At 50.1% G+C, this 25412-nt stretch overlaps 1 protein-coding gene across 4 annotated transcripts in view; it reads right to left on the bottom strand.

The window, feature by feature from the left end:
• The window catches only part of Agap1 (ArfGAP with GTPase domain, ankyrin repeat and PH domain 1), a 435940-nt gene extending 419114 nt beyond the window's left edge, over nucleotides 1-16826 (bottom strand). For 2 of the 4 annotated variants that reach the window (XM_029480713.1, XM_029480722.1), the window contains exon 1: nucleotides 16113-16369. In XM_029480713.1, the coding sequence (XP_029336573.1) occupies nucleotides 16113-16275 (163 nt within the window). In that variant the 5' untranslated portion in view covers nucleotides 16276-16369. Of the gene's footprint in view, nucleotides 1-16112 lie in introns of all 4 variants that reach the window. The other 2 variants (XM_021160509.2, XM_021160592.2) reach the window with 2 other exon arrangements.
• Nucleotides 16827-25412: the final 8586 nt, after the last annotated feature.

Here is a 25412-nt window from a genome sequence, read left to right as displayed (position 1 = left end):
CGTCACTGCCAAGCTCACATGGCCATGGGGTGCCTGACCTGAAAGTGGGGGTTCCACCATCCCCCATGGGATGGCCCAGGTGACAAAGGCCTTGGCATGGGGTCAGCGGGCAGTAGAAAAAAAGGGGGAAATGAGAGTCAAGGGAGCAAGCAGTACATGAAATGTCTGATAGAAATTTCTGGAATCCAGAAGCAGGAGCAGCTGTCAGAGATGCCTGCAGGCAATGCTATCATTTACAAGGCAAAACTAGTCCCTGTTGGTGGGGCAGACATGATTCTGGGAGCCAACCCTGCCCACCCTGGCAGCTGCCCTCTCCCTGGCCCTGGCCCTGCTCTCTGAAAGCTCACACCCTCTCTTCTAAGGACTGCTGAGAATGTAAACCCTGGGGAGGTAGGTGCAGGGGACAGTGCACTCTGTGCTGGGCAACAGACTCAGCACGGGAAGACAGACTTGAGCAGGCTGCTTTTTTCAGAGCTCTACATATGCAACAGTAGACTGCTTGCTACACGTGAACCCCAGAAAAAGGAGTCACGGCCCCTCTAAGCTCAGGGGAGAATGCCAAAGATTGTAACACACAGGGGGCTCCCCATCCCTGTGAGCCGAGTTTCCATGAGATTAGGGGACGAGGGGTGCGGTCTGCTCATCTCCCCTCCCTGCCCTAACACATCTGTTCAAGGCTCTTAAGGACAAAGAGCCAGAATCTAGACTCAGGGACACAGTTGGTCTGTCCTGTGGCTCTGAATCCTGGCAGCCTTGCTCTGGAAGCACCTGACCAAGAACATTTCCGTGACATCACAGTCTACAGCCTCTCAAATAAACTCAAACACCTAATGAAAACCCCAAGTTTTATGTTCAGAATAAATAAAGGATAGCTTAGTCTTGTGGCTTAGGTCATAGTTAAAAAAAAAAAAAAAGGAACCCTCGATTGAATCTCAATCTAATGGGAGTTATGTAACAAGAGCCAAGGTAACTGTAACCATGGAAAAGGGACCTTCTAGACACGTTTATGGAAAAGTTTGCCACAATTAGCTTGGCATGGCTTCTTCCTACAGAACCTGAAGGCAGGTGCTGTTTCAAAAGTCTGCATTTGGTTACAGGATGCAGAGCGTCCTGTGACATGAGCCATCACAGGATTCATCCTGTCTCGTCAGTATACACCTGCCACAGACGCAGGGCCAGGCTCTAGGATTCAACTGAGAATAAGACAGACACTTGCCCTGACACTCACAGAGAGGTACACAGAGAGAGAGAGAGCTTAAGCTTTCACACCTGATACAAGCCTGGTGCAACAGGTCTAGTGTAAACAGTAATGACTATTCCTGGGCTGTCCTCACCCCTGTGCATACACTCAGGTGTCCCAGTGAGGTCCTGGGTGTATACCATACACAAGACACATGAGTCTCTAGGAGCCACATGCCACGCACACGACAGGCACGCACAGTGTGTGTTCTTCCTTTCTGGACATTCCTCCCCAACTCTGTTGGCTGTGGAGGGGGCCTATGGGTAACATTGGGTCAGATACACTAGAGCAGGCTAGCCTCTCGTAATTCCAACCATGCCAGGTCAATGAAGTCCTGAGTTCAGGAACAAAGGAGTCATGAACGTGTCATTTCAGAGGCAAAAGAACTCTTAAAAGCAGAGCTGGAGCAAGGTGTGGTGACTAACACAAGTAGCCCCAACACCATCCAGTCAGAAGGATCAAAAGTTCAAAGCCAGCCTGAGCAACTCAGCAAGAGCCCATCTCAAATCACAACTAACAACAGCAGTACTGGGTATGGTGGGTGATAGGACCTGATTAGCACAGAGTTTAACATTATCCTCAACCATGCAGGGAGTTTGAGGCCAGTCTGGGATACATGAGACTCTGTCTCAAAGAAAATAAAATATAAAAATAAAAAGATTCAAGTTCAACCCCATGGGTCTTAGATACAGAAATGGAGGCACAGAGGACCAATCATTTTCCTCAGGGCCCTCTGGCAATGTGGTGCAGGAGAGGGTCTATGCTAGACCTGTAGATCTGTGTGTTCTGTACCCAGCAGACCAGAAAGCCATCGGAACTGTGATCCTAAAGGCATTGTTAGTTTGCTTCTAGAAATCAGTCATGGTATTACAGGGATAGCTCTCTGCTCTGCACCAGAACAACCGCTCATAAAAGCAGTCCCAGGACACCCCAAAGCCACCAAGGTCAAAATGTGGAGCCCTTCCAAACACACACGAGAGAGAGACAGACAGACAGACAGAGACAGGGACCAACAGACAGAAACAGAGACAGAGAGAAAATGTGTACCAGCATGTACATGCACATGTGTCTGTAAGTCTGTCAGTCTGTCTGTCTGTGTCTGTGTGTGTGCTGGGTTGTTACTTAAGTCAGGCCACAAGCTTCCCTCTGGGCTCATCTGTGAACTCATCTGTGGGCTCATCAGGGTTAACACACACACACACACAAAACCTGTCCTCTCAAGCATATGCTATTTCTTATCCCCAGAAAAATGAGACAGTCTCTCATCCAATCCCCACTAAGTGGGTGCCTTGTCTCCACTGTACCTATCCACACAAGGAGACCCTTTGACCTCCAAGCCACAGCTGGGTCTGTCTTGGTAAACTTTGCTGCAGACAAAACACAGTGTCCACTAGGTTGCCCTGCAGGCAGTCGAAGAGAGAGGGGCATCCAGTGGTTGCAGAGAAAGCTCACCCTGCAGCCATTCAGCTTCTCCGCAGGCTTCAGGTTTTCATCTTAGAATGCTGAAGAAAAGACTCCCTTGGGAGATACTGAGTTAACCAAATCACTTGGTTAAAAACCACATGCTCACACTAACCTCAAGCCATCTGAGTGGGACGTACTCTCTGCACAACAGTCAGAGGGTGCTGAGAAAGATGCTCACAGGAGGGCTGCATCCATCAGGGGAGCCATGCACTCTAACCACCCCTTAACAGCAGAAGTGAGCATGCGCCTCTGGCCGCAGGTAGAAGAGCGTCCTGCCTACCCACAAAACTGAGACTCTGTGGCTCTAATGTGGCTTTCTCTAGCAAGGCCACATGCAACCCAAAAATCCTATTGTGACATTCTTGGTGACTGCCAGTCATGAATGCTGCTGTGACGGCTCACAGGCTGAAGCTGAGGGCTCAGTGCATATCAATGCCCTCCATCCATTGCTTGCCAATAAGCCTCTGCAGTGCCCACCCTCAACTCATTCACAGCAGGCCAGCAGCAAGCTCTGAACTCCTGTACCTGTCAAGGCTGGAATTCCACGGATTAAAGCCTCTATGTGACCAAATATACACACCTGGTGTTGACAGAGATGCATCAAGCAGGCACCATGTGGCATACACTTAGTGCATTTCACAAAAGTCTGCTTGGTAGGAGACTTCGGCGACCCCTACAACCCAGGTGGCCTGGACAGTCTCAGTCAGCTAAGCACTTCTGGGCCCACACAGCTCATGGAGGTAGCCACAAGAGACTGAGGTATACCTCAATCACTTGTCTAGTAATCTACAACCAGCAAGAGGCTACAATGCTGCCCCTGCCTCTCCAGACCTCCCAGGCCATCCCTGCAGACAGAGACACATCTACAAATCTACATAAGCATCATGTGACCTCCCCCCCGCCCCCCCCCCGCCCCCAGGTTGCCAGAATCAAACCTCTGCTTCCTCCTGTCCTTCTTCACTCCAATGCTCACAGACACGATTAGGCTGCCCTCCTACTAAGCGTTTACAGTTGACTGTTTCCCACCCACCCCAAACCCCTGCCTGCTCCCCCACCTCCCTTACCAAGCCCTGAGACCAACCACTCACCACCCCCCGCCACTGCCCACCACCTGAGCAGGGCCCCACAGCCCCACCAGCTCTGCCCTGCACAGTGATCCTACTCAGTTCCCATCACCCTTGGACTTGGATGAGCCTCTCATGTCCTCCTGCTCCTTTGCTCGTCTGCCAGCCAGCCCCGCCAGCCTGGGTGTAGCTCCGCCCGCTGCAAGGACTGGATAAGATCTCCCCACTGCTCCCACACTGTAGTTCTCTTCCCATCCCAAACAAAGTGAGGATAATCAAGACCCTCCCACCACCAGCCCTCAAAATAAATATTTGTCTTTGCAAAGCCACTGGAGAAGTTCACACAGCCCTGATCCATGTCCTGTGTCCTTCCGGGTTGGCCCAGAGCAGTAAGGGCTGTACAGAGGGGGAGGGGCCGCTCCTGGGACAGAGCAGCAAGAACAAAGAAAACAACCCCCTGAGAATCCAGTTGGCAACACTTGGCTTCTCTTTCTTCCTTTGTGTCTTAGCTCTAACTGTACAAACAACAGCAACTGAATGGTGTTAATATGTTGTCATTAGGACCACAGACAGCTGGGGCCAAGCTCCACAGCCAGTTGCCTTTCAAATACCAAAGAAAATTGCACTCAACCCTGGGGCAGGGCGAAGAGGGTGAGGGGACTCCAGGTTGACCACATGCCCCAACTGCCCACAAGGTCCATGCCAAGCCAGGCAGAGTCCAGAGGGTATAAACTCCAGTCCCACCCAAAGGACAGGGCTGCTCACTGCAGGACTGTGCATACACAAACAGCCATGCACAGCAGTGCGTCATTCAACCAAGGAGAGAACAGTCACCCAGCAATCCTAGAAGTGAAACTGTGATGCCTAAGTCAGGGATAGGAGAGTGTGGATCTCTCAGTCTTCAAAGCCAGTGCTGAAGAGGATGAGCTCTAGGCAGGGAGGCAACAACTAGCCCACCCACCATCCTCAGTGCACTCAGGTGAACCCACCCACCCCACCCATCCCCCAACCCCCCCTCTGGCTGTTTCACATCCTCCTCTCCACCCCCTGTCTCCATGGGGATATCCCCCCCCCCCCCCCCCCCCCCCCCCCCCCGCTCTCTAAACTGTGTTGGCCTGGCTGCTGTGTGCAGAGGGAAGGAGACAACCAGAAGACACTACTTGCCTTCCAACCTGTACATGACAGAAACGAGGACACAAGCAGGCCAACGGCTCACCTGAGAACATGCCCTGAGCAGAGACCAGGTACCCACATGCCTGACAGTGGAATGAGAAGCCCAAGGTGCAGCTGAGCCCCTGCCACCCATGTCTGGTCTACTTTCATTAATATGCAAAAACCTCCCTTCCTGTTACTTGGGTGTCCTTGTCATACGTCAAAACAAGGGGCTCCCAAAAGTGAGGGAGTCTGAGGTTCTGTCAATCTCCTCGTTCTGAACAGGCCACTGACTTCTCAGAGCAGACTTAGGGACTAGCTCGCAGCCCATCGATTGCTGCCCAAGGCGGGCAAGCAGGCTTCCAGAAGCCACACAGCGGAGCTTTAAAACAACAGGAACAGTTACTATTGACCGTCAACTTGACAGGATCTAAAGCACCTATGAGATGACCTCTGGGCACATGTGTAGGGAACTTCCAGAATGGGTTAACTGCGGTGAGAAGACACACTTAATCACGTGTCCTCATCCCACAGGCTGGGATCCTAGCCTACGTAAAAAGGGGAAAGCCAGCTGAGGGCCGGCATTCATCTCTCTCTGCTTCCTGACTGTGGTGCAACGTGACAGCCGTCTCACTCTCCTGCCACCACGGTGGCACCGCTCTTCCTGCTGCAATAGACTGCACCCTTCAACTGAGGGCACAATAAACTTGCTTGGTTTTGTCAGGTATTTTGCCCCTGTAATGACAAACGTGTAACCAATACAAGTCCCCAGTACTGAGCGTGCGTGCAGGGACTCTTGTGAAAAGAAAACAGAAACAACTCAGGCGGGGCTCTCTCCTCAAACATCCCCAGTTAGTATGCCCATGTTAAGTAAAACTAAAATGCTTGCATTGAAAGCAAACATTCCCAGAATGACCACTTCCTCTTTTAGACTGTGATCTGAGACTACTAAGGTGAGAACAGACCTGCCCTAGGCTGTTTCCAGCTTGGTCCAATTTGCTAGGGCCTGTTGACTGTCGACATGACTGCTTAGAAGCATCGGCTGAGGACTGGCAGTAAGTATCTGGACTTCTTCCCCCAGAAGCAAAGTGTCTCCCACCCTTAAAAGCTCCTACCCATGATGCTAATGACAGGCAGCCACCATGAGCAGCTTTAAGGATGAGACAGTTGCTTGTATAGAAACACTGAACAAACACTCCAACACTGCAGCCCGAAAAAGACAATCCCTACCAAACAGCGGGAGAAGTGTGAAATGTGCAAATGAGCCTGCTTAAACAAAAACCCAATCTGCTCCCAGAGCGAGCAGGGTGGCCACCTGTTCAGGGCTGGTGGAGTCCTGATTACAGAGGAAGAAACAATACCAGGGAGATGACAGCCCCCTCTTGGGTCCTGGTCCCCACCCTCAGGCCTATATTTAGTCTGCTCTCTATGGAAAATGTCCCGACCCTGCACACAAACAAGCTATTTGGCTGGTTATTCAAAGGCTCCATTAACAACCTCTTCTGTTTCCCCTACCCACCTAGCCCCAGACACAACCCTGATGCCCCTCTGACCTCTGGCCCTGGTCAACTGTGAGCAGACAGCGCAGTAAGGTAAAGAGATTGCAGCTAAAAGACTACACTGGCACTCTCCGTGAAGCATCTCCAATCTCAGGAAAGGCACATGGCTGGGTCCAGGTTCCAGAGCACTAGACTAGAGGTACCAAAAGTCCCTCCCACCACTTCAGAGGCCAGGGCTCCCTGCAGTACCACACAAAGCCTTTCTTCTCCAACCCCACAACAGAAATAACAGATGCTGCAAAGATCAGAGATTAAACATCTGCAGAGTGCATTTTCTTCCTCAGAGAAAGGTACTTAACAAAGAGAAGGAATTATGCAGCTAAGCACCAGATCGGAACCCCAAACCTGGGCTTTAAAAATAACTAAGCCTCATCCGGCTTTCCCAGACTCAATCGCCTAAGCTGGGGATGCAGAGGGAAGGGGGCACAGTGGGGACACAGGTCTGTCTGAGTGTTAGAACCATTCCACAAAACCAAGAGAGAGGGGGCTAGTGGCTACAGTGATCTGATGAGCGGTGAGAAAGAGAAAAGGCTCTAGCTGGGGAGGAAGGAAGGTAATGCAGAAGGGGAAGGGGGGCAACAGTAAGGCTGTCTGGAAGGTCATTAGGACCCACACTATTTATTATCTACCTTGTCATAGATGCGAGTCAGTGGAGAATGTACATAAATAGTGTCAGTGAAATTTTCCCACCTTGACTAATAAGTCTCCCTGCAAAGTCATGGACCATCTAACAAAAACTTCAATACCTGACCCAAGAACCCCTCTCTGAGTTGTTCAGGACTGTCCAAAAGACTCCCAAATCACTACAGGCTATCTGGCTGTTGCCCTTGGTTACCCGCAGAGGCAGAGGTAAATTCCTACTGAAGACATCCATGTACTTCAGACATAGGACGAAGAGGACCCAAGCTGGATCTGCCCTGAAAGTCTCCTCCTTTAGGGCTAGTTCTCATGGTAGCAGAAGGTGTCATGTAAGCTTCCAATGGAAGAAAGCAACCAAAAGTCCTACCCAGCTATGACAAACAGACACGTGGCACAGTTACCCTCAGGGTGCGGTAGTGACACACACAGCTCGGCAGTAACCAACAGCTCTCCAACTGGACTTAAGACCCACTCAACAAGAAGGAACCCAGGCCTGAAACAGAAACCTAGCCAACCATCCAAGGCTGGTGAAGGAGGAGAGTCTACAACTATCACTTTCTTAAAGCAGCATAACCACTAAATAACTCTAAATGTGTGTCCTCAGACCCACAGGTGAGTGCGATACTCACCTACATGAGGAAAACTTGACTGGCAATACACAGAGGCCATTACAGAAAACTGCAATCAATCAAAATGCAGAGTCAATCAGAATGAAGGATCTACAACACAATTCCTGGACCTGAGATTCAGAGATCACTGTGGAAGGAAGGGGAGCAGAAAGACTGTAAAAGCCAGAGGAACAAGAAGTTTGCTGTGAAGTAGTGTCTCCTAGAGATATCAGAAAATCGATACCCATGGAGTCTCACCAACATGGCTCCCTGAACACGATGTAAATAAAGATAACAGCAGCAGATTGCTACTGCTGAAGAGGGGCAGCTCACAAGGCCTCAACCCAGACCAAAAAAAACCAACAACATAGGTAACTAGGTAATGCTGAGTGGAAGAAATAGCCTTCCCAAGGAAGAGCCCACTGGGTTAGCCAACACCAAAAGGCCAGCCCTGAAATCAGGGGTTGGTTTGTATGTGTGTGTAACATTACACAAGCTAAGCAGGTTTTATTTATGTATTTAAGGATAAACACAGACACACATAATAAAAAGAGGTAATGAATTTGAAAAAAGTGGCAGCAACATGGGGGGTATAGAGGGAGGAAAGAAGCAAGAAATTAGAAAAATGCATAATCTTGAGGTTTTTTTATTATTAAAAAAAAAACAAAAAACAAAAAGCCCAGGGAGTTGCAGCCAGCCAGAGTGAGACCAGCAAATAATAAAAACCTGCAGGGCCTGCAGAGGAAGGAGTGCTGCCAAGCAAGGGATCCAGTTGCAGCAGCAGAAAACTCTGGTTTGGACATAAACAGAGGTGGCAGTGACAGGGCCGCAGGTCTTGTTGTGTCCCCCCAGCGGCAGGACCTGCCTATCTTCCCTCTGAGTCACTTCATTCAGGCTCCTCCTCCAAGGCTCTTGTGAGCTGCTGACAACATGCAGCAGCAGCAGCAGCTCCTCTCTTACAGATGATTTCTACGCTAGGAAACCGTGGTGACAAAATGCATCACCTACCAAACTATCACAAGAAAGCAAAGCCTGGTGAACCCCATCTAAATATGCACAAGGCTGCGCTCCAAAAGCCAGGGGATAAGGTTCAACTGAAGCCTGTGAGCCAGGAGGAAGTCAGGCACCAGGGGGTTCTACTTGCTACTGGACCCTCTGCTAAGGAGGACTACGGTCTCTCTGACCTCCAGAACTCCACACTCAGAGGGTACTTATACTCAGTCTTCTACGAGCATCATTGAGGCAAGGCGAACTTACACTTGAAACCAATCAAACTGGCTTCCCATTGTCCAAACTTTTTGACATTAGCAACTGCCTAAGCAACTAGTAGGGACCCCAATGCTGGCTGTGAACATTGAGGCCAGAACAAATGCCCAGCCAGAGAAAGTGTCCTTTCCTCTTTTCTACTCAAAATGGGGTCCTTGAACTGCAGATCTTCTTAGAAATACAGGGGCTCAGGCACACCCCAGTCATACAGAACCAGGGACTAGGTTGCCATCTGTTTCTGCAAGCCCTCAATGTCATCTGCTTACCCACTTAAATTTGAGAACCACAGAGTGACAGTCTCCAAGACATCAGTGACACAGCCTGTCACTCATTGATCCCTCTGGGTCAGTCTGATTCTCTGAATTTAACCGGCTTCTGGCGGAAAGAACCACCAACTTAACAACCACTGATTTACCAAGCTTCTCCTTCCCCTACAACAAAAATCACACACACACACACACACACACACACACACACACACACTCATGATGTCTCAGTCCTATGGAGCTAATCATCTCCATCCAAAACTTGCCCAGTCTCAACATCTATGCTCTGGACAAGATTTCACTTCTGCAGGAGGATAACTCAGTTCACACCCCCAAGGAGGCTCAAAAGGAAATGGCTGCCCAATGCCAGTGCAGGACATTCTTCAAGCACAGATACTGACCCACAAAAGCACCAAAGACTCAAATGTGAGCAAGGCCTGAGATCTGCCCTTGGGAGATCTAAGCTCTCCAGGCTGGAAGCTGAGCCAAGGATAGCTGGCACAAGAGCAGGAGGGTCTCAACTCCAGGGAGGCAGGGCCAGCTATGGCTAACACTGACCTGCACCGGCTTCACAGTATCTCTGCGAAGGGGTATCCATGGCATACTTAAAAGCTACCAGATTGTGAGAGCCTCCAGCTCTGGCTGGGCATGAGGTTTCAACGGGAAGCAATAGGTGAAACCACCTCTGAATAAACCTATAATACGACCACCAGCACGGCAGATGGAAGCCAAGGGAAAGGCGACCCACTCATGGCAGCAGGAAGAAACTTTTTCCCTAAATATACACTCCTGCAGCAACCAGATTAAACAAACTCTTACCAAGTTTACTGCATTAACCAACTCTACAGTGAACAAGACGCCTTGGTTACTTGAGACATCCTCAAACCTGTCTCTCCCTGGGTCAAATCTAAGACAGGCAGCTATGGGAACTACACACAGCAGGGGCTCTCCCGCTAGCTCCGCAGCGGTTAACCTACTGGGTTGCAGAGCTGTGCTATGAAACAGTTGCCTCTGAGACTGAAGCATCCCATCCTGCAGGTAAACTCTTAAACAGGAAGGGGAGCAACTCAAAACAGCTCTAAAAAGTCCCTGAAACTAACCAGATTCACTAGGCCCCTCTCTCCCTCCCTCCCAGAGTAAGCAATATAAAGCGGAGAGTTTCTCTCAGACAAACCAAGCTACCAAGAAGACTCTGAGACCAAACCAGCTAGCTGCCTCGAAGAGACCAACCAGTGGAGCTGCTCTGAAGAGGTCTAGACCAGCTGAGTCGCTCAGAATAGACGCTCTCTGACCTGGTGAGCTGCCCCCAGGCTGTGCAGTGTGCTCCAGGTCCCCAGCTTTTGTGAGCTGTCACTCACACTGGGGTGGGCTTTGGTGATGCAGCTGTCTTTGTGTCATTTCTGCTCCTGTAAGCGACCCCTCAGCCACTCATGTAAGTAACCCCAGTAAGACTCATTAGTTCAAGCTGGGCTTTGGTGGTCTATCTTGACTTTGGTCTGTCATGGGATAGATCCCTTCCTGTGGTGAGTGTGCTGTATCTCCCCAGGAAAAATGTTGTCATACAACAGGACAGTAGCCATGGTTTGGGATGGTTACCACACGATGAACTGGCATAACATGGGTTAAGTACCCTGCACTCCAGTGGGCACAGATGTTCAACAACACAGATGCATCATGGGACTGAGCAGACTCCCTGCTATCTTCCAAGATTCCCCAAATGCTGGGGCTTAAGATGCCAGTAAAGAATCGTCAAACTTGCACATATGCATGTATACTTAAGAGGACATGGAAGGACCGTGCCCTTCCCCCGTCTAGTCCTCCTATGGTAGACCAGAACGGAACACAGGTATACAGATCATTGAACAATGATGGAGGTGGGGAGGTGTCTCAACTTGAGAGACTTGGTTGGGTTTCCCAGCAGTATGTCTGGAAGTGTACTGCTGGTCTGAATGAGCCAGCCCTAGGCTCATACATGGATCCTGGCTCTGCTATTGGCAAGCTGAATTACAATGTGTGGATGCTAATAGAGGCTGTAGCCTTAAAAGAGCGACAAGCTTTACCTAACAAACAGTTGGTTACCGGCTGGTACACCTCAACCCATCCACCCCAGAGTCCTTGACTAGCCAGAGGGAAAGGAAAGCTAACACAGGAGGCTTGATGGAGGTGAGGCAGGTCCCAGGCTCACTTCCGGACAGAGGATGGCACATGCTACATCCCACAGCAGACCATGCCCCTGCAGGACACCCCCAGAAATCTGCTGGGCTCAGTGTGAAACCAATCATTAATGTTTCCTTAAATGGCAAAGATTCAGGAGTCAAGAAGATTCTCAGAGTAAGAAAAAAAGAATACTAGAAAAAAGTTGTTTTCTTTTTTAAAGATCGTGTTTTAAACAGGGTTGAGAATGAAAATCACATGTGTCCCAGGCCTACAGACAGTATCCTCAATGTATTGTCATTTGGGGATTTCAGTGGGCTCTTACAACCATTTTGTCTGACTTTATTTTCCATGAAGGGCAAAATCGACTCACTGAGACAACTGAATGTTTCAGCAACTGCACAACATCTTCCTCTTCCCCAAGGTTGTTCCTCACCCCAAGAGCAAACAATCATGTAGATGCCAGAAAGCAGTGAGGTTTTAAAGCCACCATGGCAGAGGCAAATGCTGGTGTGCAATGTAAACACAGAAACAGTTTCTTCAAAAGTCCCCTAAGGCTGAAAAGCCCCTGTCATGACAACCCAAAGGCCTTGATAAGGGGCCACGGCGGGGAGAAGGGCTAACTAGACAGCCTGGGAAGTGACAGGTTTGGTTTTGTGAGGCAGGTGATTTTTTTTTAATATTTCCAATGAAATATTGGCATACCCTTTCCTGAAAGATTCATGTTTTGTAATTTCTCATGCTTATTAATCACATCACAAGAAGACACTTGGGTGTGTCTCTGACAGGGATGGGGTCTCACTTCGGTTACTGTGGTGGTCCCGCACACTCTCTAGTCATGGTCTCCAAGCCTGTATCACATTGTACCACCAAGGCAATGCCTTCCCAGCTCAACATCAATGAAGACACAACTATCCAGATTTGGTGTCTGTGTACGCTGTGTCTGCATACACCTGTGTCTGCAGGCTCCACATTTGGTTACGCCCAAAAGGACATCGGATCCCCCGGAGCTGGAGTTACCGGCATCCACCAGACATGGATGCTGGGAACTGAACTTAGATCCTATGAAAGAACAACAGTGTTCTTAACCGCTGACCCATCTCTCCAGCCCCCCAAGAGTTACTGATGAGTGCGATACCACAGACTCCTAAAACAGACACTCCTGATAACCTGCTGCTGTCATGCTTAGTCAAACTGCTAAATCTGACAGTAGGCCCTATAGCTGAGGACACCACATACGTAAGACATGAAGAAAGCAGGCTGGTACTGACCTGGGATTTCATCCCCACTGGCTAGCAGTCATAGTGCTGGAAGGTTCTATTTATGTGACCAAGAACTAAAAATATTTGACAGTTTTACCCAGCTGTAGATCCCACAAGCTGTAACAATGACTAGCCTACCAAGATATATCCACTGACAAATGGCAATATATGCATTAGTGGCACAAATGTTCTAGGAGTAACCAACCACTTTCCGGTTGGATTTAAATCCCGTTCTACAAGACACACTCTATGTCTGGTATTGCTAACTAGGCCAAAAACACATGTTCTGCTAGGTTATAGGCCTGAGGGAAGAACCTAATACTATTGTTCTCCTACAGGGACATAATAACAAACTGCCCTCTGAATTAATCTTTATACCCTTAGATTAGTACAGCTCCCAACCCTCATCAGAGAAGCTTCTTTTGGCAGAACAAATTAACAGACACCCACAACTGCTCAATACCCAGAGCATAAGAAACTGGGGAGTGCGCAGCTCTAAAGAGAACACTTGCTCCCTGTCTAACACTTGCTCCCTCTCACCAAGGCTCAGAGATCCTTGCAGAGGAAGGGTCAGAAAGATGACAGTGGATGTCAACACTGAAGCAGGATTCGCTGGACATGACAGCACTGTGCACATGAACAAATGCCAGCTATGATAGCATTCACAAGACCAAGGCTGCCAAAATTCCAGCACAGACGGGGAAGGGCTCGCCCCTAGCTGAAGAGCACCTGGCACTTAATAACTGCTTTGGGGAGGAAGAGTCAGTTTTCTTCAAGGATGTGGCCCCTAAAAGAGCAATGGATGCTCCAGTGGACAATCCTGCACCGGTGCACATATGCACAGCAGCAGTAAATGGGCCTGTGATTTGTAATGGCAGTGAGAGATAGGAAGTGCATCAAGTTGGGAGGGGAAATGGGAAGTGACTGGGAGGCAGAGATGATCAAAACACACATGCATGCGAGAGGTTCTTGGTAAAAACTGTTTATCCTCTTCTCACCCAAGACCATCATGCTACACAACTTGGCAACCCTCTCACTATGCCAAACACCGAAGAAGCAGATATAAGACCTGCCCGTATCTTAAGACTGACACAGAAAGGCCATTCCGTTATAACCACAAATTAGGATTTAATTACAAGAGGCACAGTGAGGTCCTGAAACAGTGATGCTTTGGGAAGACAGAGACCCAAGGCCTGACTGACCCTTTAGTTCAGAGGTCATGACCCCTCCCAACCTCCACCTCCTCCTCTATACGATGAGACCGTAGTGAATACCAAAACATCTGTCCTCCAGTTCTCCACAAATGTGCAGTGTACCGCTGTAGATAAGGGTACAACGAACAGAGGCAGATACCACCCCTTCTTCTCCGGGCTCACTGAATTTACTAGACTTGGCACAATATAGGCATTTCTAGTCCTAACCAAAAGAATAGCATTATCAGAGTCTCCAGCATGAGCCATTCACTAGCTCAGGTTTCACTGAGAATGACAAAGGTTACAACGGAAAGGGGACGTGGACACATTTTATTAAGGTGAGTATCAAGCTATCAAGGAGAGATCATTGCGGAAGAACAACTTAAAAAAAAAAAAAAAAAAAAAAAAAAACCACGAAAGAACATCCTCTTGCTAACAAGACCCTAGAGTGTAGCTTTAAGAATGGGAAATGAGTCACACTCAGCTGGAGGTCTTTCTCTCCTCTAGAGCAAGGAGCTCCAGTCAGGTGCATTCCATTCCTGGCACCAGCTTTCAAAGGGTTTCATCAGACTTCTGTATACGCAGCCAGGAAGCTGAGCAGCCATCTGAGAGAAACGCGAGAACCTTTCAGCACTTCTGACAGGGACCCACACACGGCTCTCAGAGAAACCCATCAGCTCTATCTCCTCACCATCAACTGGGAGGAAGATGAGGGGAGACAGTGCCCTCCTCAACACCACAAGACTCCATGCCACACAGAAGAAGCTGTGCCTCTTAGTGGGTCTGGAAGCATCTGAAGCCACCACGGGCAGCCATGAACACTCAGGGGGCCCAGGTGCACTGAGAGTCAGTCCCTCATCAGGATGGAGCTTGCTTGGACCCTCCCCTAGAACTACAATATACCCTGTGGATAGTCAGTCAGGCTTCCAGCCTGCCTGGGACGTGGTTCAAGTACATGAGGCTGCCAAATGCCAAGCGAATCAGCAACAGAGCCTCCACCATCTCTATCCAAGCAGCCAAGTTTTAAACCCAAATACTTCAGGGTTAGAAGTTCAGAACACAAGGGAGCCAAGCTTTCCTAGGGGCAGAGGCCGTCTCACAACAGGGGGAGGAGTCGGGGGAGGAGCCCAGGGCAGTACCTGCACCTGTTTTTGAACACACTCCTGCTGGACTTGGAAGGTTCCCATAGCCCTCAACAGAGGACTCACCAGCCTTTGGCAGGCGCAGTATTACACTAGGACAAGCCACCTGCAGGCCTTTTACTGTCACTGGCCAACAGCAACTCAAGAGGATAGGCTGCTAATCCACTGGCTGATCTATGACACATTACCCACTTAGATGCCACCTGCTCCCCCCAGGTAAATGATGGCAGGCCCGGAGAAACAACCCAAGGAAACAGGTCAGGAGAGAAACGGAGCCATGGGTAGTCCAAAGAGGGCACAAGCCAGGGCAAAGCCACCGGCGGCTCCATCCTCCCCTGCAGGGATACTGCCTTGCCTGACACTGGGGGCTCAGAACAGTGTTCTGTGCAAACACAGGCTTACAGGCAGCAGGATCATCCACTTTTCCGCCCCTTGGGTGGCTCCCAAGTGGCCGATGGACTAAAGTGCCCCCTTCAGTATCAAGGTGTCCTGCCTCCTCAAGAAGGGTTATAATTTGCCTCAGAATTTTAGTACAAAACGGCCAGCGTTTGTACAACGCCAGGCCGATCAGCACTGGGACATGATACTGCCTGGGTCCCATTGGCTTCCTACATGTGCCAAATACAAATGCCTCCCCTGTATCCGCGAACGGGGGGGGGGAGAGCAGCCATGAAGCAACTGAATAAGCTGGCCGGAACAGCATCCCCAGCAGCAGCGCTTCTCAAAACACATCTTCAACGTCCAAGAAAGACGCTCAGGCCGGGCCTGATAACCTGTCACGGATCGAGTGGCGCCATCCCAAGCAGCTGCCCCCAGGCGTCTGCTGGGCCCGGACGGGACATGCGGGCCGCCCCGGACGCAGCAGCACCGTGCCACTTTCTCACAGGAGAGACTCCATTGTCCATTATTATCAAATGAATGCTGACAACCCATCTTCCCTGGCTGACTGACCGGCCTTGCGGGACAAGAGGCACCGCAGTGCTCTCTCCGCCGGGCAGCCGCGTGTGTACACACGCAAGCACACACGCGCGCACACACCCCGCCGCGCCAGGGGCGCCCGCTCCCCCGCGCTTTCCAGAAGCCCCGGGCGGCCTGGCCCTCACCTTCGATGGCGATGACGTGCTCCCGAATCTGGTTCTGCAGCACCGGCTCCTCCACGCGCTCCAGCAGCTCGTAGATGGAGTAGATGTTGGGGTGGACCGACTCGAAGCGCTGGATCTCGGCCCGGATGGCAGCCGAGTTGGCCAGCTGCTGCTGGTAGTTCATGGTGCAGGCGCGGCGCCCAAAGCCGTGCGCCCCCCGTCGTCGCCGCCCCGCGCCCCGGAGCCCCGCGGGCCACCGAGACCCGGGGCGCCGCAGCCCCCGGGGAGCACGGAGCCGAGGAGACGCAAAAAAAAAAAAAAAAAAAGAAAAGAAAAGAAAAGGAAAAGGAAAAAAAAAGAACGCTGAGGATGAAGCAGTAGAGGGGGCTCAGTTCATAGCAGGGACCAGCGTCCCGGGTCAGCGGGCCGTCCGGGAAGACCGCGGCGCCATGGAGCGCGGCCGGCCGCGGAGGAGGCTCGCTCGGGCGCCTTCCCGCGTCGCAGCCGCCCGCACCCCTACGCGCCGGCCGGCCGAGCAGCCATTAAAGCGCAGGCAGCACGGCGCTGCGAGCGCCGGGGCCGAGGCCCCCGGGCAGTGGCCGCTCTGCTCCGGGGCGCACGGCTGCGGCTGGGTCCGAGCGCTTGTGAGTGCTGCGCTACCGCGCGCGCCGGGGCCCTCAGCTGCCCTGCGCCGTCCGCCAAGCCGGGACCGAGCTGTGGGCGCCTTGCCAGCCGCGGAGACCGCTCCGAGCGCCGCCCGCCGCTGCCCGGCCAGCCCCCTCCCTGGCACGCAGGGCTCTGGCCCACGTCGGCCCCGCCCCCGCCTGCGCTCGCCGCCCTCCGGCCGCCGCTGCGTCCTCGGCGGCGCTTCCCAGCGCGCCGGATCCCGGGGAATTGCGCCAGACCCCGCCCCGCGCTGCCTCTGGGCTTGCTGGGACTTGTAGTCCATCACGCCGGCCGGCCCGCGCGCGTGGGGTGCGCTGTGTGATCGCGTCGCAGCGCACTGGGCGGGCCCCGCGGGACGTCCGGATGCCGCTACAGCCCGCGGATTTGCGAACTGAGAGCCCTGGGCCCTCTCGGGTATCCCTACTGCCCCGAGCCAGCCCCCGCGCCTCTGTATCGGGAAGGTGGCGCACGAGCCCGCCCGCCCGCCCGCGCTTTTGTTTGTTTGCCAGTTGAGCGCTTAAGGAACCTCTGCGACGCGCGGGGTCCCCTCCCCCCGTCTGGCAACTTTCTTCCTCCTTTCTAAACCCAGCAGGATAGTTACTTCCCTTCCCGTGGGATACACGGGAGTCCAACGCTTCATCAATAAACTAAACCTGAGGCTGGGGTGGTAGGTGAGACGGGATTCCACGGGGGCTTCTAGGCTTTTCCACGAAAATGTTGCACAACTGAGTTGTAGCCTCCACGCCGCAGCCCTCCGAGCGCCGGACACTAACCCCACTTTAGCCCAGTCCAGGAGCCCATGAAGCTAGACCGCACTGCAGCTGAGAGCTCGTGCCAACGACTCCAAATGAATTAGATTGTTGTAGATTTCCAAGGATCCAGGACGAGTCTGAGGCCGTAAAGGTCCTGGGTCTATGCTCTGTCTCGCCATGCAGGGGTGTTTTATAAACAGCCCACATTCCTGATTCAAATGTCCTGGGCTTTACCTGGTTCAAATGCAAGCTAATGGGCAGCCCAGGGCCCCAGGCAGCCAAGCTCTTGGCTCTTGGAACTCTTCTGAGTTCCAGTATTCCTCAAGCCGGTGTACTGTTCAGCCTTCCTTGTCCCTAACACAGCAGAGGCCCTGGCTTGTTCTGTGCCTTGCCTCTGTCTATCTTCATCCTTAGCAGAAACACTAATAGAGATGCTGGCATGTGGGTTCATTCTACTGTTCGTCCCTACTCCACCTTGAAACCCCAACTCTTTGCGAAATAGTTCCAGGCCTCCCCTGCTTCACATCTGGCTTCTCAATCTCTTTGGGGGTTCCTTTGTACTTCTCTAAGGTTTACATATGGATGATGCTGGGAGTCAACCTTAGACCTGTTTTATTTGCCTCTCTTATGCCTTTGAATATCATATAGAGGTTGGTGACACTAAATTTTCTGTCCCAGACCTATCCACCTGTCCCCTCCTCATCACATCCAACTTTTGGATTGAACATGGCTTTTCTCCTGTTGGACATCCTGTAGTCTCAGCACTCAAGAGACTGAAACCAGAGGATTGCTGTGGACCCAAGTTGAGACTCTGCTTTAAAAATATAATAACAAAATAAAAATCAGACATCTTCCCCATGCCTGTGAACCTCTTCCCACCCCAGTCCGAGGCAGTACAGACCTTTGTTCACTAATTTGAAAATGCAGTATGTGGTCTTTTCTTCTCTTGTTCTCTTAGATCCCAGAATGTCAGCTCTGCCTTTGGACGAGCCAGAATCTTCTCGCTTTCTGTCATCCTGCTAAGGCTTAATTATGTAGTCTTGGAATTAGTGATTGAGAACTAACCTAGGCTTCTGCCTTTTTCCTGTTTCCTCATTGACCAGTCTCAAGAAAGTAGTTCTAGTGAGCCTCTAGGCCATGGCTCTCCTCTAGTCACAGCCCTCCCTCCAACGCCACCCATCCTCCCTGGCTCCCCCAGCCCTCCTGGCTTGCATGCATACCACGAGCTGGGCAGAGTCTCCATTTCCTCAGCTTGTGTTTGCTTTTATTTTGAGATTTACATATCTCTGGCTACTCTCAAACTTGCTGTTTAGCCAAGGTTGACCTTGAATTCTGATCTTCTTTCCTCATCTGAGCTGCATCTCCAGTGTGCATTATCCTACTAAGCTTGTCAGTTGGCCTACCACAATCCCAAGGGACCGATTAGAAGACACAAGACTCCATTATTCATAGCAACAACAGTGGACAGAGTAGTGGTGGTTTTATATGCCCATGAACTGACTTCCAAGTCACACAGGGTTGTATCAGGGGCCAGGTGACACAGGGTGGCTCTGTATGAGCAGAACCCTGGCCATAAGAGTCCATGTCCTTCAGACAAGAGCAGAGACGACCCATGTCAGAAGAGACAGAACTCTGGGCTTCAGGACCGACCCTCTTCTCAGGAGCACTAGCCACTATGTCAGAGCACCAGAGACCACACAACTCAAACAGCAGAAGTGTAAGATCCAGGTGTCAGGGAGGTTGGCTTCTCTTGTGGGCCCCTCCCCAACTCGGAGACAAACGTTTTCCCCTTTCGTCCTCGCCCAGTGTCCTCTACGTCTATACTCTAATCTCTCATTGAATGACATCAGTCCTGTTGGATCAGGGCCAGCCCTGTTGACCTCATCGTCACTTGGATGCCTCTTCAGAGAGTCAATCTCTTAATGTGTCCCGTTTTAGGGTCATGGAACTTAGAGGTTCATAGGTGTCCAAGGGACACAATTCACCCTCTCACTAGACCACCTCTGCTTCCACCCCGTCCTATCCTCTCCAGGCACCCTGACCTCTTTGTTGTCCTCTGAGAACACCTGGTGACAGGAGCATCTTCCCCCAAAACCTTCACCAGCCTCATCGCTTCCTATATGTATTCACTGTAAAACCACCCTCTTAGGAGACCTTCCCTGATACCCTGTGCAAAGTGGCATCCCAGTTCACCAATACTAGTGCCTCACCTCCTTGTGGGTAAAAAGAGCACTGGTTTCTAAGGATGTCTCATTGGACCCCTAGAGCTGTCTAATAAGTTCTAGAAGGGACAGAGCTCTGTCAACATGCTTTTGACTTCTGACCTTTAGAACCGTGGGATCATCGACTTGGACTATTGTTTTACAGTTGTAAAGGGTACCAGTACACTGGCTCAATTTTCTTCTTACCACATATCCCACCTAACTCCCAACGCTTTACTTGCTTAACTCGGGTGTAAGGTTCCTGAAGGCTACAATTCCATCTGTTTTATCTGCCATCCCATCCTCAGGCCCTGGAACAGTGCCCAATAGAGAGTAGGTGTCCAAGAAATGGTTTCCCCATTAAACTTCATTGGTCATGAAGACAGGCATTCTTCAGTGCCTAGTGTAAAGGGCTGCTGTCAGGGTGCACTCATCATGTCCAGCACATAGTAGGTGCTGGATAAAGCTCTCTTATCAACACTACCCCGGAAATATTCATTCAGCTCTTACTGACTCCTCTCCAGTAAATACAGCCAAACACTCTGATTATTTCTCATGCAATGGTCCTTCCAGACATTTAAAGCAGTAATTGAAAGTCCATTGATGAGAGGTACTTTCAGTCTCGTGAGATGTGATGACTCTCAAACTGGTCACCAGAAGTCTCCAAAGTTGGCACTGGAGAGATGGCTTGGCAATTAGAAGTACATATTGCTTTTGAAGAAGACCCAAGTTCAGTTCCCAGCATCCAGGCTAGACAACTCACAACTACCTGTAACTCTAGCTCCAGGACATCTGACACCATCTTCTGCCCCCTGTGGGCTCCTATACCCACAAGCACACAATTTTAAAACAATAATAAATATATGGAACTTAAAAAAAAAAAAGAAGGAAGGAGGCTAGAGAGACCACTTAGTGGTTAAGAGCACTGACTGCTCTTTCAGAAGTCCTTGGTTCAATTTCCAGCAATCACATGGTGACTCACAACCATCTGTAATGGGATCTGATGCCCTCTTCTGTAGGGTGTGTCTGAAGAAAGTGACAGTGTACACGCATACATAAAATAAATAAATTTTTCTTTAAAAAAAAAAGCAAGGAAGGAAGGGAGGAAGGAAGCAAGAAGAAACAGGATTGTTTGGGTTCACAATTCAAGCATATGGCCCATCATAGCAAGGGAGGCAAGGTAGCAGAAGCGTGAGCCAGCTGGTCCCATTGAGTCCACAGGAAAAAGAAAAGAGGATCTGGTATCCAAGCTGGATTTCTCCTTTTCAGTTAATCTGGGCCCCAAGCCCATTGAATGATGCTATCTACATGTAGAGTAGGCCTACCTACCTTGACCCAATCTAGAAACTCCCTCACAAATGTGCCCATAGAATTGCCTGCCAAGTGAGTCTCTAGATCCAATCCAGCTGACATACCTTTGTTGTCCAAAGCTTAGCTAATATGAATTGTGACATCTATAAGAACAGCATTATGGCCACACTTTAAACGGCAAGATGTTTCTTTGAAACGCAGCGCCATAGCCCTTCCTCCTAAACTATCTGTGAGGCGTGTCTGAGAAATGCAGGCAGCCTCTTGTGTCTGGGGACTTGACTGTGCTATATCCGCTTCCCTGCACTCACTTGACCTGGTTTGGTTCAACTCCTTTTCACGCTCAGCTCAAGACTGGTGAGACTCCCATCTGACTGTGTGTGGTTGTCATGTGAGCCCAGCACTCAGCACAGGCCATAGGTCTCCATGCCGGGTAATGGGAAGTGTCTTACAGAAGTTCCTGATAGCCCTGGGGGAGAGGTCACAAGAGGAGGGGCAGGAGGGAGAGTCCAGAGAGCACAGCAGAGAGTTTATTCTCAGGATTTTGCTACCATCTGATGCAATGACATCACAGGGAGAGCAAAGCACTCTATGTTCCTGCTTGGTACTTGACCCAAGCCTGTGTAGTTGGTACCAGATGCCGCAGAACTGACACAGACCTCAGCAGCACCACCCTGGGCATTTGATTTGCTGTCTCCCTTCTGGATCTGCCGATGTAGGTAGTCTAGGCTCTTCCCACAAAGCATTGCTCAGAACCAAGGGGCTCCGGAGCCTTTATTTTCTTAACTAGAAAAGACAGGTCACAAGGACAACATTAAGGAGAAGGAGTGGTGATCGGTGATTGTCACCCTGAACCTTGCTCTGACAACTGGCTGGGGCAGGATTTGAGCCCATAACTGTTTTACTCCATGCTTTGATGAGAGCTGGCAACCATGTTTTCTCAACCCCTTCAGCCAGAGGGCACAGTCAAAGCTTTCATGTGAGATGTGTAGGCTTGGAAACATTTATGTTCAGAGCCTGGCAGTCTCTTCTCTCCCTCTCCCTCTACTGAATCTACTTTCTTATTCTCTCTCCAGGCTCCCCTTGGCCACCATGATGCGAAGAGGTTCGCAATACCTAGAGAGAGCTTGTGTAAATATGAGCCTCTCTAGATGGTTCTGCCTGCTCAGCTTCAAGTCTTTGAATTGATACCCACATGCCACGGGGACAAGCCATCCTGTCTGTGCCTCCTGTGAATTCCTAACACAGGAACTCAGAGATAGTAAGTGCTGGTCAGAGGCTAGCATTGCTTTAGAGACCCAATAATGTGGTCTCACTTTTTATCGTTGTTGAGATAGATCTCCAAAGCTAGCCCAGGCTAACTGTCTCCACCCCCCGAACTATTAGTGCTGGGATTATGCATTTGTACCACTGTACCCAGGTAATCCGTTCTTAATTTAGACATACTTCCAGGATCCCTGGAATATTCCCATAGCAGAATTGTGCTATGTGTGTGACTGTACTTGCAAATGCATGTCATCTCCGAGTGTCCCCATTTATCAAGCTTTGCATGTTGTTCAGGTCTCTGGGATGCCCACCCCCTTGCACTTTGCTTGTCATCTCCAGGTAGCCCTTGTTTGAGGGTCATGGCTCACCTGGAACCTCATTACCAGCTCGTTCTTGCTTCCCCAGACTTGGTGAGGTAAACACGTGTCTGTAGGTCAGAAGTATGGCACAAGCTCTCAAGTCAAAATCAACATGTCATCAGGCTACTGGTCCTTTTGAGAGTCTGGTGGGATCTCTGCTTTATAAGGTTATGGAGTGCCTTGGCTTGTGGCTTTCCTCTGCCCTGTTCAAAGACAGCAAAGGTGACAAAACTCTTCCTTACTCTGTCACACCGGAGCCTTCCTTCTCCTCCATTCCCCACTTCTTTAGGACCCTTGGGATTGGACTAAGCCCAGGAGGATAATTCAGCCTCAGCTCTCCACTTCAAGGTCATCTGGATTAACACTTTTGATTCCACCTGCCTAGAGTCTCCTTTGCCACCTATCATAACACAAGCCCAGACTCCAGAGGAGCTGGGCTAGGGCTTCTCTAGAGAGTGGGCACACTATTCTGTCTATAACACTTTAATAAACTTGCCACTGACTGTCTGTCACAGATCTTGGATTTATCAGTCATAGCTGGAGTCGCATTAGAACTCAAGAAAACACAAAACCAGGCTGGCAGATTTGTCTTCCAGCCGGCTATGATGGCCCCTGTGGGGTCTCTCCAGCTTTGTGTGGTCCGATGGTTTAATTGCCACTAGCTTGTGGCCCAATGGGTTAACCACCCCTAACTTGTTCAGAATCTCACTCTAAGGTCTTGTGTGATAGGAACACATGCATAGGTGGTCACAATTAGTTCTTGGTGGTTCTATGTCACTATTATTTTATTTTATTACTGTTGTATATGTGCATGGTGTGGGATGAGGGGCATGCGTGAGCCACGATGCAAACATGACACAGGGTAGAGGTCAGAGCGTGACTGTGTGGTTTGTGCTCCCTCCTCCTTCTGCCTCCTCTATGTGGGCTCCAGGCATTGAGCTCGGGCCGCCAGGCTCACACAGTGAGCACTTTGCCTGCAGCGCCATTTCACCAAGCCTGACTTTATTTTATTTTTCAGTTTTTTGAGATGAGGTCTCATGTGGCCCTGGCTGGCCTTGAATTCGTTGTGTAGCAGAAGATGACCTTGAACATCCCCTGCCTCAAACTCCAAGTGCTGTGACTTCAGGCACACACGGCCACTCCTAACTTGCACGTCTTACCTCGTTTGCGCTGATATTTTTAGGTCAGTGCTTATTTTTAAGGACACAAAGACTGCCTTCCTGCCATGTAAACAACAGGCAGCAGTACTGTTTAGCTTAAGGTCACCTCTTAAAAGATTTTTTTCACGTTAATTGAATATCTGTAAGATTAACTTAATAGGCTACTTACAGTTGAGCATCTGTAATCCAAAAACACTGGGGTGGAAAGTCTCCAAAATCCTAAACTCTATGAGCACCACCTCGGTGTCACAAGAGGAAAGTTCCACACCACAAAACTTGGTTTCATGCCCAAAACCATTAAACATATCCTAGGGCTGGTGAGATGTTTTGGTCAGTAGAAGTCCTCACTGGCAGGCATGACACCCTAAGCATTAAATCCCCAAGCCCACATGGCAATGGGAAAGAGCTTACTCCACATCAAAGCTAGGGTGTGCTTGCCTCTGAAAGAGGTGGGCTCTTCTCCCTCCCCCACCCCCTCTCTCTCTCTCTCACACACACAGAGCATAAAATATAAATATATATCTTAAATGACACAATTTAAAAATAAAACAAATATCATTTTTAAATTACCTTCAAGCCATATGAGGTTATTGTGAAACGCTGTCTTCCATGTACAACTATGATCACCCACAGGAGACCTTTACAGGATTCTGTTGCCATTCCATCAGAGAAGGAAGGGGTGGGAAGGGTCATTAGACCCTCACCTCCAATTCCAGTGTCTCTCTCCCTTCTGCATCCCTGACCCAGGTAAGGGTGACTGAAGGGGACTCTGTCCATGCAGCTTCCTGGTGGCCATCACCCATGCAGGGATGAAAGGGAACTTTCTGGGTTGTTGTTGTTGTTGTTTGTGGCCACTCACACTCTTTTAACGTAAGCCCCATAAACTAACCAGTACACCACGGTGGACTTGAATGGAGTCACTTCTGTCAATCACTGATGCCCTACCTAGGATGAAAGGACATTTTCTCCATGTCTCACCATTACCTTAATGTAATGCAGCAGAAAGGTGTGTGGAGCATGCATGGGTTTTATACTTCTCTGTGGTCCTCCAGATTTCTTGTTTTACAAAAACATGACTATTTTAACTTCGGGAAAAAACTCAAATACACCTAGGGTCACAAGCATTTTGGGTGAACGCTTAATCTTCTTGGCTTTATCAAGATTGTCAGATCTCAGTGCAACTGGCAGATGATTCCCCCATTGAAATCCAAGTCTTATTCTTCCAGGTGACATTGAAATAAGGACCCCTAGCTTTGGGTGGGTGTCTTAGTCAGGGTTTCTATTCCTGCACAAAACATCATGTCCAAGAAGCAAGTTGTGGCGGATAGGGTTTATTCAGCTTACACTTCCAAGTTGCTGTTCATCACTAAAGGAAGTCAGGACTAGCACTCAAGCAGGTCAGGAAGCAGGAGCTGATGCAGAGGCCATGGAGGGATGTTACTTACTGGCTTGCTCAGCTTGCTTTCTTATAGAACCCAAGATGACCAGCCCAAAGATGGCACCATTTGGAGGTGTGGCCTTGTTGGAATAGGCGTGACCTGGTTGGAGTAGGTGTGTCACTGTGGGTGTGGGCTTAAGACCCTCACCCTAGTTGCCTGGAAGTCAGTCT

The sequence above is a fragment of the Mus caroli genome, chromosome 1 (genome assembly GCF_900094665.2).
Source record: "Mus caroli chromosome 1, CAROLI_EIJ_v1.1, whole genome shotgun sequence".
Taxonomy (NCBI): domain Eukaryota; kingdom Metazoa; phylum Chordata; class Mammalia; order Rodentia; family Muridae; genus Mus; species Mus caroli.
This window is presented reverse-complemented; position numbering and strand designations above follow the sequence as displayed.